Below are 14,051 nucleotides of genomic sequence, written 5' to 3' on the forward strand. Positions count from 1 at the left end.
GTCGTGGCTGGGGAGGAGAGTTACCATGCCATATGGCATATCTGCCTGTACCCCGCAGGCACCTCAGACTCCCTACTTATCCAAACTTAAGGTTATCCTTTCTTTTCTTTACCTAAACTTGTTCTCCCTTTTAGCACGTGGTTAAGATGGTTACAGAAGGTTTATGAATCCCCTGAAATTGTGTGTAGAATTTTGGATTTATATGGTAAATGTATTTTTCCCCTAGGGAAAGGGTCCATATATCCATCAGATTCTCAAAGGTGTCTATAATATATAAGTTTAGGAGCTGCTATTTTGTAGGTTCACAGATAATTTAAAAGAGATTTCGGAGGAAATATACAAACATAAAGCTGGGGGGGGATCAGTGAGAAAAAAATTAAGGAACTGATTTAATCCAAAGAATGGAATAAATTTAAGATAGGCAAGGTATAGGTAAAAACTTGAAAGACTCTGGAAAGTGTCTGAAAGACAGTATTTATATATCCTAAAAAGTCCGAGGAGCGTAATTCTCATTTAATTCTCTAAGCATCTCACGAAGCAAATTACCCCTGTGCTCCCAGTAGAACATCCTCATCCAGAATTAAGTTTGCACAAAATTTACTTTAGCGTGCATTTTTCTTTTATTTTTATCTAGCTTATTTCTACATTATAAACTACTTAGGACTTTAATCTGGCTAAGAATTTCTCTCCAGCTCCTTTCTTCCAAGGAATCCTGTTGAAATGATCCATTATACTTCTTTATTTTGCCCTTAGGCACCTCTTCCATTGGGGCACATAAAGCGAATGCAAGAGGTGTACAACTTCAATGCCATTAACAATTCTGAAATACGATTCAGGTACATCATTTTAACTTGTCTCTGTGGAAGAAAGCAGAAAACTAGCGTAAAAGGTGGAGAAAGAGAAAGCAGAATATGAGACATACATGAGTTGTGAGAAATCCTTGTCAAATTTACTGCATCTATATGAATAATTATAGTAGTATTTAAGGAAGAGTTGCAATATCTGTAAGATGATACTACTAATCTTTTTGTTAGATTTTGTTTTAAGCTTCTCTTGCCTAAAAAAAAAAAAATTAGAACGAAAGATTTAGGGGTCAATAGGCTTTCTTTCACAACCAGCCAAATAGACTCGGAAATGGGAATGGTTAGAAATCTTTGATTTTGTTATGTTTTAATCTTTTGTAATTCAAGTTTGTAGTGTGAGGCTTAAGCCAAAGTTTAGTTCCTTCCGAGATCGGATTTATAAGGTCCATGAGCACCTTCCTCATCCCAGCCTTTTAAAACGTCTGATCTTTTTCAAGAACCAACTCCTCTTCCTTCTCTTCTCTGGTTATTAAATTGTATGTGAAAGGTTTTGAGTTTCTCAGAATAAAGACACACCGTAAAGTGTTATATAATATAACTGTAGTGAGATTATTCTTCATTACAGAAGTGATATTCACATACACCTGCCATATCCTGTCCCTTCCTCCTCATTTTCTACCCCATGCCCCCTAAAAATCCTCCTCTCAGATGGCTGCGGCTCTGCATTCAATCGAAGTGGGAGGAAGCAATCCCTTTGGCTCTAAAAATGGCAACTGAGCAAGGAAGAATGAAGTTTACACGACCCTTATTCAAGTAAGAACCACATCACACTATGCTCTGAATGTACATAAGGAATGGGAAGAAAAGTCTTAAACGTTTTTATTGTGGTTAAAATGCTTTGTAAAATGCAAAGCTACATAAGAGATATTTTTAAATAGGTTAAAGCTTCTCGATATAATTTTAGAATAGGAGTTCACACTTCTGAGTATTTCAAACGAGATAATTCTGTTAGCTTTTCTAGAAGCATTATATACGGATTACCTATTATGGGCAAAATAGGGTTAGACACTGATGATAGGAAATAAATTGAAGACAGGCTTATATACACAGAAAGATTTTTAAAAGCAAGTAGAGGATAATTGGTGAGTAGGTAGGGACAAGAAAAAGAGTGAAATGAAATGCAAGGAGAAATGAGCAGATAAAGCAAAATTTTTTGATCCAAATGTTGCTAAGAGGTGGAAGAGTAGGTCGCTTGACAGATAATAAAGGAATGCTTGGTAAATGGGAAAAAATTGTATCTTAGAAGCAAGGTACAATTTAAGACTATCTCTGAAGTTCTTTGACTATGGATTTGGCCTGAATTCTGAAAAAAATATAATCATGACATAAATATCCATGATTAATCTGTTTGTTTTTCATTTACTTTACAAATAAAATAAAATTCAGCAAAACAAGTCACTATTTTTTTTGATGTAGCCACAAATTTAATTCTTAAGTATTTTAAAGTATATTTTATATATCTTACATAATTAAAACCCATCTAGCTTTGAATTGAATAAAGTATACGTTAAGTAGATTTTAAACAATGTACCTTTTGTGGGAAAGATTAATATTTCTGTCTTATGATTTATAAATAGTAGTTATATTAAAAATGACTAATCCTACGTTTTCTAGGGTCCATCCTGTTTATTTAATGTAACATTATTATTAGTTCACTGTTGTCAGTATTTTTACTCTCAATTGTTTGAAGTTTTCAGAAATTCTTTTTATAAATTTAGTATTTTTATACTCTTAAAATCTTGATTTAAGGCCGGCCCGTGGCTCACTCGGTAGAGTGCGGTGCTGATAACACCGAGGCCACGGGTTCGGACCCTATATAGGGATGGCCGGTTTGCTCACTGGCTGAGCGTGGTGCTGACAACACCAAGCCAAGGGTTGAGATCCCCTTACCGGTCATCTTTAAAAAAAAAAAAAAAAAAAATCTTGATTTAAAAAATAAACTTTCAAAAGCAATTTGCTAAAAAGACAGTCTTCGAGTTACACTCTGTCATACAGGGCTGATATTTAGCCAGTAGGTGAGAGGACACTATTCAAATAATAAAATACTTCCATGCTGCTTGGCAAATAGCCACTGTCCAGCAACTCTGGCCCTTCCCTGCAACTCCCCACAAAATATCTGTGATCTGCCAGTTTAAGGGTCAATATCTGGTAGAGCAGGAGCCCTCTAGGTCTCTGTGGCAGGGGCATAGCCATCAGATTGGCCGGGACTGGTGCCTTATTTGGGTGCTATTTGGCTATCACCTTGGCCATCAGTCTTTAATTTAATCTTGGGTATTGACATGTTCTTGTCCTCTCTCTCCCTCTCCTTCTCCCTGTCCCCCTCCCTCCATCTCTTTCCCCTTCTCTCTCTCTCTTCTCTGTCCTCTTTCTTTCTTTTTCTTCCTTTTTTGCAGGGATCTTGCTGCCTTCGACAAATCCCACGACCAAGCTGTCCGTACCTACCAAGAGAACAAAGCAAGCATGCATCCCGTGACTGCAATGCTGGTGGGGAAAGACTTAAAAGTGGATTAAGGACTTGTCTGTTGCTGGTTTTAGAAATTTCTCTTTTTAAAATTGAATTCTTAAAGAAATGTAAAACTTCAGCTCACATTGTAATTAAAAATGTCTTTTTAGTTCTGGCTTTTGATTGTTTTGTCAGTGATTTTGCTAAAATAAAGCTGAGGTACCTTTTTTTAATATAGTGGCGTGCTTTTTCTAAAGTAAACTTGAGTTTTCTGCAAACCAAAAATGCAACTTGATTAGAATTTTGCTTTTTAAATAACCTTAAACATAAACACTCAGTTGAGTTTTCTCACCACCTACCTGGTGGACATAGGATGGACTCTCTTACCAAAAGGTGTAGTTCTGTGCTCCCCACTCCTGGATCCATCCTGCTGATCCAGTGGACTTGTCCTGGTCTCCTGTCTTTCAGGGGCCAGATGGCCACCCTAAATATCAGTACTCCCCATCAGTTCCTCAGGTATCCTTCTGACGATCTGTTCAGCATGCCTCCTTTCCTCCTCAGTGGCCAGCAAACATTCATACAGCATATAGAAACATATATTGAAAACAATATAACGACTTGAGCCAAATAAAAGACAAGAATAACAAAAGCACCCCTGTGAATGCAATGTAGTGCCCTAGGTGCTTTGGCATGCAGCTGGAGAACGACTGCTGTATTGGTTAGGATTCTTTTATTGCAAGTAACAACAACCCAAATAACTGGAAGTCAGAAAGGGAAGAGGAAGATTATTTTAAGGATACAAAGGACAAGGTGGTTATCTGAACCTGTAGACAGACAGAAGGGGACTAATGCCATGGACTGCAGGCTATCAGTCCTCTTGTCTCGTCGTCTCTGCTTCTCTTAGTCCACATTGTACAGTGTGGCCACCCTCCAGCTTTACTGTTGCAAATAGTTCTGACCACATGGAAAGACCATCTCAATTCCAAATGCCCAGAGATGAGATTCTGACCTAAGTTGGGTCCACCCCTGGCCAAATAAACTCTATCCCAGAGAAATGGTGTCTTAGAGGATGAGTGTAGGTGGGGGGCCATTTCATGTTGCTTGTAACAGAATACCTGAAACTGGGCAATTTATAAAGAAACAAAATCTATTTCTTGCAGTTTCGGAGGTTGGGAAGTCCAAGGTCCAGGGGTGCAATCTGGTGAGGGCCTTTATCTTGGTAGGGGCTCTTGGCAGAGTCACAAGGCAGTGCAGAATATCGCATGTCAAAGGGTGAGCAAGAGCACATTTCCATATGCTTTCTTCCTCTCCTTATAAAGCCCCCAGTCTACTCCCTGAGAACCCAGTCAATCATTAACCAATTAATTCATGAATGGATTAACCCATTCATGAAGACAGAGTCCTCATGATTCAATCACCTCCCGAAGACCCAGCCTTTCAAATTCCATAGTCCAATTTCCCATCCTCTTAAACTCTGTCACAATGGGGCAAGTTTCAATGAGTTTTGGGGAGATAATTCAAACCATAGCATTCTGCCCCTGGGCCCCCAAAACTCATGTCCTTCTCACAAATACAATCATTCCATTCCTATAATCCCAAAGTCTTAACTCATTCCAGGGCCTGGCCTGTTAGCTCAGTTAGTTAGAGTGCAGCGCTGATAACATCAAGGTCAAGGATTCAAATCCCCATCTGGGCCAGCTGCCAAAAAAGAGTATCACAGATCATATTAACTCATTCCAGCACCAACTCAGAAGTCCAAAGTCTCATCTGAGAAATCAAAACAAGTTATCTACTTCCAGGATACAATGATGGGACAAGCAAAGGGTACATATTCACATTCCACAAGGGAGCAACATCCCACAAGAAGAGAAAGGGGAAACTGGCCCAAAGGAAGTCCAAAACCCAGCAGGGCAGGCCCGAAATCCAGCAGGGCAGGCCTGAAACCCAGCAGGGCAGGCCCGAAATCCAGCAGGGCAGGCCCGAAACCCAGCAGGGCAGGCCCGAAATCCAGCAGGGCAGGCCCGAAACCCAGCAGGGCAGGCCCGAAACCCAGCAGGAAAGGCCCGAAACCCAGCAGGGCAGGCCCGAAATCCAGCAGGGCAGGCCTGAAACCCAGCAGGGCAGGCCCGAAACCCAGCAGGAAAGGCCCGAAACCCAGCAGGGCAGGCCCGAAACCCAGCAGGAAAGGCCCGAAACCCAGCAGGGCAGGCCCGAAATCCAGCAGCGCAGGCCCGAAACCCAGCAGAGCAGGCCCGAAACCCAGCAGGGCAGGCCCGAAACCCAGCAGGGCAGGCCCGAAACCCAGCAGGACAGGCCCGAAACCCAGCAGGGCAGGCCCGAAACCCAGCAGGGCAGGCCCGTAACCCAGCAGGAAAGGCCCGAAACCCAGCAGGGCAGGCATTAGATCTTAAAACTGGAGAATAATCTCCCTTAACTCCAGGTTTGGCATCCTCTGCACACTGGCATGGGTTTGGGCCCCCAAGGCCTCAGGCAGCCCTGTCCCTATGGCTTTCCTGGGCTTAGCCCACACTTACGCTCCCCCTGGCTGGCGCTGCACACTGATAGGTCTACAGTTCTGGGGTCTTGGTGGTGGTCCTGCTCCCACAGCAACAGTATGCATAGCCCTGGTGAAGGCTCTCTGTGACCCCCCCCCACCCAAAAGTTCTAATGCAGTGACTAAAGTCTTAAAAATCAAAAGGACCAAACACCTGGAAGGTGAGGCAGTTATCAAAGGGACAAATTCCTGGCCGTTCCTGGAGTCCTGAGACTTCTCCCTTCCTCTCACTCTCCCTAGTTCTTCTGTCCTTGAGCACATGTCTACACTGCAGTGTGATTCTGTTTCTCAAGGCTCTGTTCTCACTTGTCTTCCTTGCCAGGAACACCAGAGAAAAGAGTTCAGCTCAAATCCCTGGTATATAATCACATTCTAAGTGATTAGACTGTAGCAAATCCATGCACCCAAATAATGCCTTCTAGGCCTTCTTGTGCCCTATAAGCTTATAAGACAAACCCTAAGCTAACATCATTTTTCAGTGATCACTTATTAGTAATACTAAAAGTGAATTGGGGCAAGGGAAGCTTGGAAGGTGGTGTGGAAGGGTGCTATAAAGAAGGTAGAGGGTGCTAAAGACACACTCATCCACCTACAGGCCTGCTGAGGTCCAGCTCAGTGGAGTTCACGTTTCTTCAGTTCAGCTAATGAACATATATTGCGTGTCTTCCTGCCAGTTCAGATATACACATAATTACTGGATGAGCAAAGATAAGTATCTTCTAGATAATGCTAAAGAAGAGGTATGCTAAACCAGCCTGGAGAAGAAGTACTTAACCCAACCAAAGGGTTCAGAAAATGTTTCCTGGAGAAGTCCTAAGGTGACACTTAAGGAATAAGAAATATCTACCCAAGCAAAGAAAGTTGGAAAGTATGTTCTAGGCAGAGAGAGAAAATAAGTAAGTCTCTGCTCCATGATATCCAGGGCCTGAGTTTAGAATCCTCAAACAGCTTGAGGGTGACTTAAATTGCTGGGAGCTGTTATCATCTAGAAGCTTCTTTCCTTACATGTCTGATGCCTGGGCTGGGATCACTCAAAAGCTGGGCTCAGCTGGGACTGTCAACTAGAGTGCCCAGTAGTTTGAGTTTTCTTCCACCATGGTGTGGGTAGGGGGTGTTGGGAAAAATAGGAAAATGTCAGGGCCCCTCAGATGTTTGGAACCTTGCTGAGCATTTGCTGTAAATATCCTCAGGTGTTCCTTGTTACTACTTAGTGTAAGTTGTGTATGGGCACCCAGGTGTCCAGGGTTGTGGACTTAGGTATAAAGGATGCACAGCTCTGATCCACAGTGCTTCTCAGAACTCTCAGAGAAGCCATTAGGATAGTTGCTCCTAGATCTGAATAAAACCCATTCATTTTTCTATACCTACGGCTCCTAGAACCTTTTTTTTTCTATTACCTAGCTCACAGACCTATGTGTGGAGGGTTTGTAACTCAATCTATGTAACAGACTTGAGGGGTCTGTAAGCCCTAGCTTTACAATTGGTGTAGTCGGCAGGATATTTGAGCAGGTACAGAAGCCAAAATACCCTCAGAGAGGGAGGAAATGTGGCTACTCCTGAATATGTTGTGCCCTCTGGCCACTTTCCTGTTGACCAGGGTCTGGTTGCTGCTTACTATACTGCAAGTCAGCATAGACCAGGCACTCCATGAAGCAGTGCGGCCTTGGAGAGCCCCTTGGGAGGGTGAGGAAATATGGCTATCCTTGAGCATATGGTGCCTGGTGGCCACTTTTCTGCTGACTGGAGCCTGGCTACTGCTCACTATGCTACAAACAGATCGAGATTTAAAGCAGAAAGCAGAGCTGTTGGAAGCACGGATAATCTGTCTGGAGGATGATGTGCTGCGAATTGGCACCCCTGCCTCTCACACCTGGAAGAACAACAAACCCAGTGGTGAGTTGGAGGAGACTTTGCGCCTCCAGGCATGACCTGTTGTGCACCAGAAACTGAAACACGAGCAGCCTATAGGACCAGGTGAACAACCGGCAGGTGATCCACAGGTAACTGAATTCACTACCTATGTCCCATATACCCAGGTTGAATTAGTTGATTTAGGGAGACAGTTCCAGCAGAAACAGGGGAGCCCCTAGCTGTGTGGCTGCTGTGGTTATGGGACCTAGGGGTGGAGAGTGTGATGTGCTCTGGTGAGGAGATGGAAAAACTGGCCTCTGTTACCATGTACCCGTCCCTGAGGCAGCGGCTGCAGAATAGCCACAGATACACACAAGGGCCAGGTAATCACTCCTTAATGGAATGGGTGAATGCAGCTGCCCGTACCGTGTGGGCAAATGATGGGGAACTGCCCAAGGCTGTGAGTAAATGGCAAACATATACTGACTTGGTTCAAATAATTTGGGAGCAGGGGATGCGGCAGTCCATGTTTAAATGTGAACAGCCATGGCCTGGACGATGAAAATTTTACAGGCAGCATGAGAGACATAGTGCTGCAAAGTGCCCCACCAACATCCTTTGGGTCACTGATGGCCATACTGGCCCCATACATTGGTCATCCTATACATGAAGTAACGACCATGATAGCCAGGCTGGGTGAAGTAGAGGATAGAAGACAAGTAAAAGAGGTCCGGAAGGTGGCTAAGACCCAACCCCTAAGAAATGATCAGGATCTTATCCTGAGGGGACCAAGCAAGACTAGCCATAAGCAGATGTGGCTTGACTTGTTTGTAGCAGGGGTTGATAGCAAGAAAATTGACCGGCAGCCAAATGTGGTCCTGTTTGCCTTGTGGCAGCAATTGCACCCTGAACAGCATTTCACTAAACGTCCAGAAACAGGTAGCAAAGTGTGCTTGGTGGACTTAAAGGATTTTTTGATTGCTTCTGAGGAGGCGGATGAAATGTTCAGTTTGATTAGGGAGCAGGCCAAGGTACTGGTCTTTTGAGGGCAGGCAAGGACTGCAGGCCTCACATTGAATTGGCAATACACTGGTCAAGGACTAATGTGCAATGTGTTTTGGCATTGGCAGATACAGGCGAAGAATGTAGCCTGATACATGGCAATCCAGATAAGTTTCCAGGGGCCACAGTTCATATAGATGGATATGAAGGACATACTATTGAAGTCAAAGCTGTGTCACTGCCATTAAGCATAGGATGATTGTCCCCTCGTGTGTATACTGTATATATACCCCCAGTAGCTGAGTACGTCTTGGGTATGGATGTACTTTATGGCTTGCACCTGCAAACAACAGTTGGAGAGTTTCAGCTATGGCTACGGACAATAAAGCCTGTGTTATGGGGATATGCTAAACATGACCCACAGGTGTTACCCCAGCCAAGATGTGTGGTTAATGTAAAGCAGTATCACCTGCCGGGAGGACATGCAGAGATAAGTGCCACTATATTGGAATTAGAAAAAATTGGCATTATTCGTCCAGTTCATAGCCCATTTAATGCTCTGCTATAGTCAGTGAAAAAACCTGATGGTACCTGGAGAATGACTGTAGACTATTGAGAACTAAACAAAGTAGTGCCTCCTCTGCATGCAGCTGTGCCTTCGGTTCACAACTTGATGGATCAGCTGGGGACTTATCATTATGTATTGGACCTTGCAAATGCTTTCTTCTCTATTCCAATCTCGGCCGATAGCCAAGATCAGTTTGCCTTCACCTGGGAAGGGAGACAGTGGACCTTTCAAGTATTGCCCCAAGGTTATCTGCAGAGCCCAACCATTTGTCATGGTTTAGTGGCTGGGGACCTAGCCAAGTGGACAAAGCCAAGCATGGTTACAATGTTTCACTACATCGATGATGTGTTGTTAACCTCTGATTCTCTTACAGATTTAACCCAGGCAGCTCCAACATTGCTAAGCCATTTGGAATAATGTGGGTGGGCTGTAAACACAGCCCAAGTACAGGACCTGGGCTGTCAGTCAAATTCTTAGGAGTGGTCTGGTTGGGTAAGACGAGGGTCATCCCAGAAGCTATTGTAGACAAGATACAGGCATACCCTCAACCCACAACTGTAGCTCAGCTACAGACATTTTTGGGACTTCTGGGGTATTAGAGAGCTTTTGTACCCCATAAGGCTCAAATGGCACACACACTGTATGCATTAACAAAGAAAGGAGCCCCCTGGGTTTGGACTGAGGAAGTAGAACAGGCTTACCGGGCTACAAAAAGGGCAATACAGCAAGTACAGGCTTTACAAGTGGCTGATCCCACTAAACCTTTTGAGTTAGACGTACATATCCCCCAAGAGGGTTTAGGATGGGGTTTGTGGCAGAGACAAGACCGGTTCCAAACACCTGTAGGATTCTGGTCTCAGTTCTGGAAGGGGGCTGAAGTATGCTATTCTCTAACAGAAAAACAGCTAGTAGCTGTATATTCTGCCTTGATGGCTACAGGAACTGCTAAAGTCCTAGTAAGGACAACATATCCCATATTAGGTTGGCTGCACACATGGGCAACCAACTCTAAAACAGGTGTAGCACAGACTCCTACTCTGTCTAAATGGGGAGCATATATAGAACAAAGGAGCACTGTGTCAATGAGTCCTCTGTCCAAAGAGTTGCAAACTGTGCTAGGCCCAGTAGAGGTTGTGGAGGAAACTTTGACATAACCCCTACCCATGGAGGTGGAGGCTACACCTTTCCATGAGGAACAGGGACCTATCACAGAGCAAGCTTGGTATACAGATGGCTCTAGCATGGGACCCTCAGCATCATGGACAGTTGTTGCTGTCCAGCCCTTAACAGATACTATATGGTATGAAAATGGCACAGGGCAAAGCAGTCAATAGGTAGAATTGAGAGTTGTTTGGATAATGATGAAAAATGAGCCTGGGCCATTAACCATCTGTATTGACAGCTGAGCTGTGTACAAAGGTTTAACCCTTTGGATTTCTACTTGGAAATATCAACGGTGGATGGTAGGCCACCAACCCCTGTGGGGACAAGCCATGTGGCAAGAGTTATGGGAATTGGGGCATGAGAAAGAAGTAACCCTTTTTCATGTCACAGGACATTTCCCCCTAGCCAGTCCAGGAAATGATGAAGCTGATGCCTTGGCTAAGGTAAGATGGCTGGAGAGAGCCCCAGCTGCTGACGTAGCCCAATGGTTCCATCGACGAATGCAGCATGCTGGCAGCAAAACCATGTGGATGGCGGCTCAAAGATGGGCCTTGCCTATAAAATGGGAAGATGTAGTAAATGCCTGTCATGCTTGTCCAGTATGTGCTCAAGAGAGTCCACACCCCCGGCAGGTGCCCCATACAGATGGTCAAATAACTTGAGGAAGGGTGCCCCTGACTCGATGGCAAGTGGACTTTGTCAGACCACTGCCGAGGTCGGAGAAATTCAGATACATCTTCACTGCTGTTGATACAGCAATTGGTCTTCTGTTTGTACGGCCTTGTAAGGCCCCAGACCAGGTAAACATTGTGAAGGCATTCAATAGCCTTACGGCCATGTATGGCTGGCCTTTAGTCATAGAGAGTGACAATGGAACCCACTTTACTGGACATGAGGTTCAGAAGTGGGCTTCCCAGTTGTCTGTTCAGTGGAAGTTACATATGCCATATCATCCCCAGGCAGCAGAGATGATTGAGTGATACAATGGTCTTTTAAAAAGGGGGCTAAGGCTATCTGCCCAACCCCCATCCCTGAAGGGGTGGACACGGCAGTTATGGCCTACAGTCAGGATTCTAAATGAGAGACCCCGCAAGGGTGGGCCCTCTATAGTGGAAGCTCTGTTGCATAGGGCTGCAGCACCTATACAACTGCAAGTCACTACTAGAGATGAGCTCTTGAAGCCAGGATATGGCAAGAATGGAAATATTCTCTTACCAGCCCCAACATGTTTACAACAGGGACAGACAATACAGTGGAAATGGCCTTGGAAATTAGAAGCCCCCCATATATGCTGGGTAGGCCTAATAGGGCCTTGGGGAAAAGGATTAGAAGAAGACTTGCAAATTTCACCTTGGGTGACAAGTACTTACTTGGCCTCCTCGAGTAAAGGTAACATGGCCTGGAATGGGTAAGCACTCTATTCCAAAGGACACATTTGTATTATCATTATGGCCAATTATGAGTTCCCCTGTACTGTTACATATAGAACCTACAGATCCAACAGTACTAGCAGATAATTTATGGTATCATAAACCAGGTAAGATACCTATTCCTGCAACCATCCTTTCCCAGGATGGCAAACTAGCATGTATCTTACCAGAGGGGCGAGAACTCCCCCTATTGGTACCAACAACCCTTCTGTCTTTTCACCCATAGTGTTCTGGCTGCGGGCACCAGAGTCAACTGGATACAGACATGCGTTCGTGTGACCAATGTGTTGGCTTATTGAATATACACTGAACTTCATACTAACGATGACTACTAACCAGACACGTGCAGCTAATAATCGAAAGAATAAAACTATAGGACAAACCTTAAGGACAAGCCTTAAGGCATATTGGACAGACGATAGGTTGTATGAATGTAAGGGTCATTTACCCTTGCTAAGGGAACATTACAGAAGATTCTGAATACACAGATTGTACGGCAAGGGACCCCGAAGGGGTGGATTGTTGGGAAAAGTAGGAAAATGTCAGGGCCCCTCCAATGTTCGGAACCTTGCTGAGCGTTTGCTGTAAATATCCTCAGGTGTTCCTTGTTACTACTTAGTGTAAGTTGTGTATGGGCACCCAGGTGTCCAGGGTTGTGGACTTAGGTATAAAGGACGCACAGCTCTGATCCACAGTGCTTCTCAGAACTCTCAGAGAAGCCACTAGGATAGTTGCTCCTAGATCTGAATAAAACCCATTCATTTCTCTATACCTACGGCTCCTAGAACCTTTTTTTCTATTACCTAGCTCACAGACCTGCGTGTGGAGGGTTTGTAACCCAATCTGTGCAACAGACTCAAGGGGTCTGTAAGCCCTAGCTTTACAGGGGGGCAGTTGGATATCTTATTAGTCTTCTTTATAAGTCTGTATCCATCACTAGACCGTAAGCACCATGAAGACACAGAATGTATCTTATCTATTTCATCCTCAGCACCTGGTATAGAGCTTGAGACAGAACAGGTGTTCAAGAAACATTTGTTGACTGAATGAATGCAGGAGGGCAGAAAGTTAAGGTGGTTCACATCTGAGGGCTCCAGTCTTCTCAGAGATGTAGGAGGTAAGGTCCTCCTCTGAGTATTAGAGCAGATTAATGATGAGAAAGTCCTTAAGGAGGGATGAAGGTTTTGTAAATCACCGAGGGGATGGGTGAGTAAAAGGGTGATACCATTCACCTACACGGTCACAGGACCTTCCATAGCAGAGTCTTTTGCCTGGGTGGATAGTCATGGCGGTTTGCTGTGTTGACCCAGGGGATGGGTTTTACTCCAAATGTAGGCATAGGCTTAGGGTTGCAAAGGAATTTCAAAGTGCTTAAGAAAGAGCGGTTCAGGTGAGCAACTAGGGCTCCGGCTTCCTAGGAAAGTAAGTGAAAAAGCTGGTGGGAAGTGGAGGGGAAACGGGACTGACTGGAGGTTGGGTCCAAGGGCAGAGATGACTACAGTAAGGGAGAGCTGGAAGGTCGTGGTCAGAAGGTGGGGTATTGGAATTTAAGATTTCTTATGTGTATCAAATTCAGGCGTTAAGAAAATCCAGGGCGCAGTCAGGTTGCAGGTTGCTGAAGGGCAAGTTTCAATAAGGCTTGGGGAGGGGTAGCTCTTTATTGGGTACACTTCCCAAGAAGCTGTTGGAGAATGAGAAAGACTCAAGGTGTGGGTATAGGTGTTTTCTGAGTAGCTGTGGCTCTTTTTCCAAGAGAAGTCTGATTTAGTGGATATAGGCTTTTCAGGATTGCAGTAATCAAATCTCTAGAAACTTACTACTGAAGTGCTGCTTAGGTAAAATAGCATCCACATTTCTTTGATTCCTTTTTCCTGCTATTCAGAGTTTCTTAATGCTAGCATAATGAGTTGGATACAGGGAGCAGTTATCTGTGGTAGAGAAGCTTAATTGGATTTAGGGATATCCATGTATCAAGATGAAAGAACATGATAAAGCAATACAGCTAATGCAGAGTATTAAAGTTCAGACAGTAGTCATCACAAACATTTCTATAGCATTTCCAACATGCCAGGCATTGTTCTAAGGCTTCACATCTATGAATTTACTTAATTCTCTCAACAGCCCTTTGACATAGATACTATCATTATCTCCATTTTGCAGAAGAGGAAACTGAGGC

The 14,051-nt window shown here is 44.2% G+C and overlaps 1 protein-coding gene across 2 annotated transcripts in view; it reads left to right on the forward strand.

The window, feature by feature from the left end:
- The window catches only part of LTA4H (leukotriene A4 hydrolase), a 31,608-nt gene extending 28,123 nt beyond the window's left edge, over positions 1-3,485 (forward strand). Inside the window, exons 17-19 of one of the 2 annotated variants that reach the window (XM_063074822.1) lie at positions 754-836; positions 1,512-1,616; positions 3,257-3,485. In XM_063074822.1, coding sequence (XP_062930892.1) covers positions 754-836; positions 1,512-1,616; positions 3,257-3,374 — 306 coding nt within the window. In that variant the 3' untranslated portion in view covers positions 3,375-3,485. The remainder of the gene's footprint in view (positions 1-753; positions 837-1,511; positions 1,617-3,256) is intronic. The other variant, XM_063074824.1, reaches the window with a different exon arrangement.
- The last annotated feature ends 10,566 nt before the right edge of the window (positions 3,486-14,051 follow it).

Source organism: Cynocephalus volans, chromosome 12 (genome assembly GCF_027409185.1).
Source record: "Cynocephalus volans isolate mCynVol1 chromosome 12, mCynVol1.pri, whole genome shotgun sequence".
NCBI classification, from domain to species: domain Eukaryota; kingdom Metazoa; phylum Chordata; class Mammalia; order Dermoptera; family Cynocephalidae; genus Cynocephalus; species Cynocephalus volans.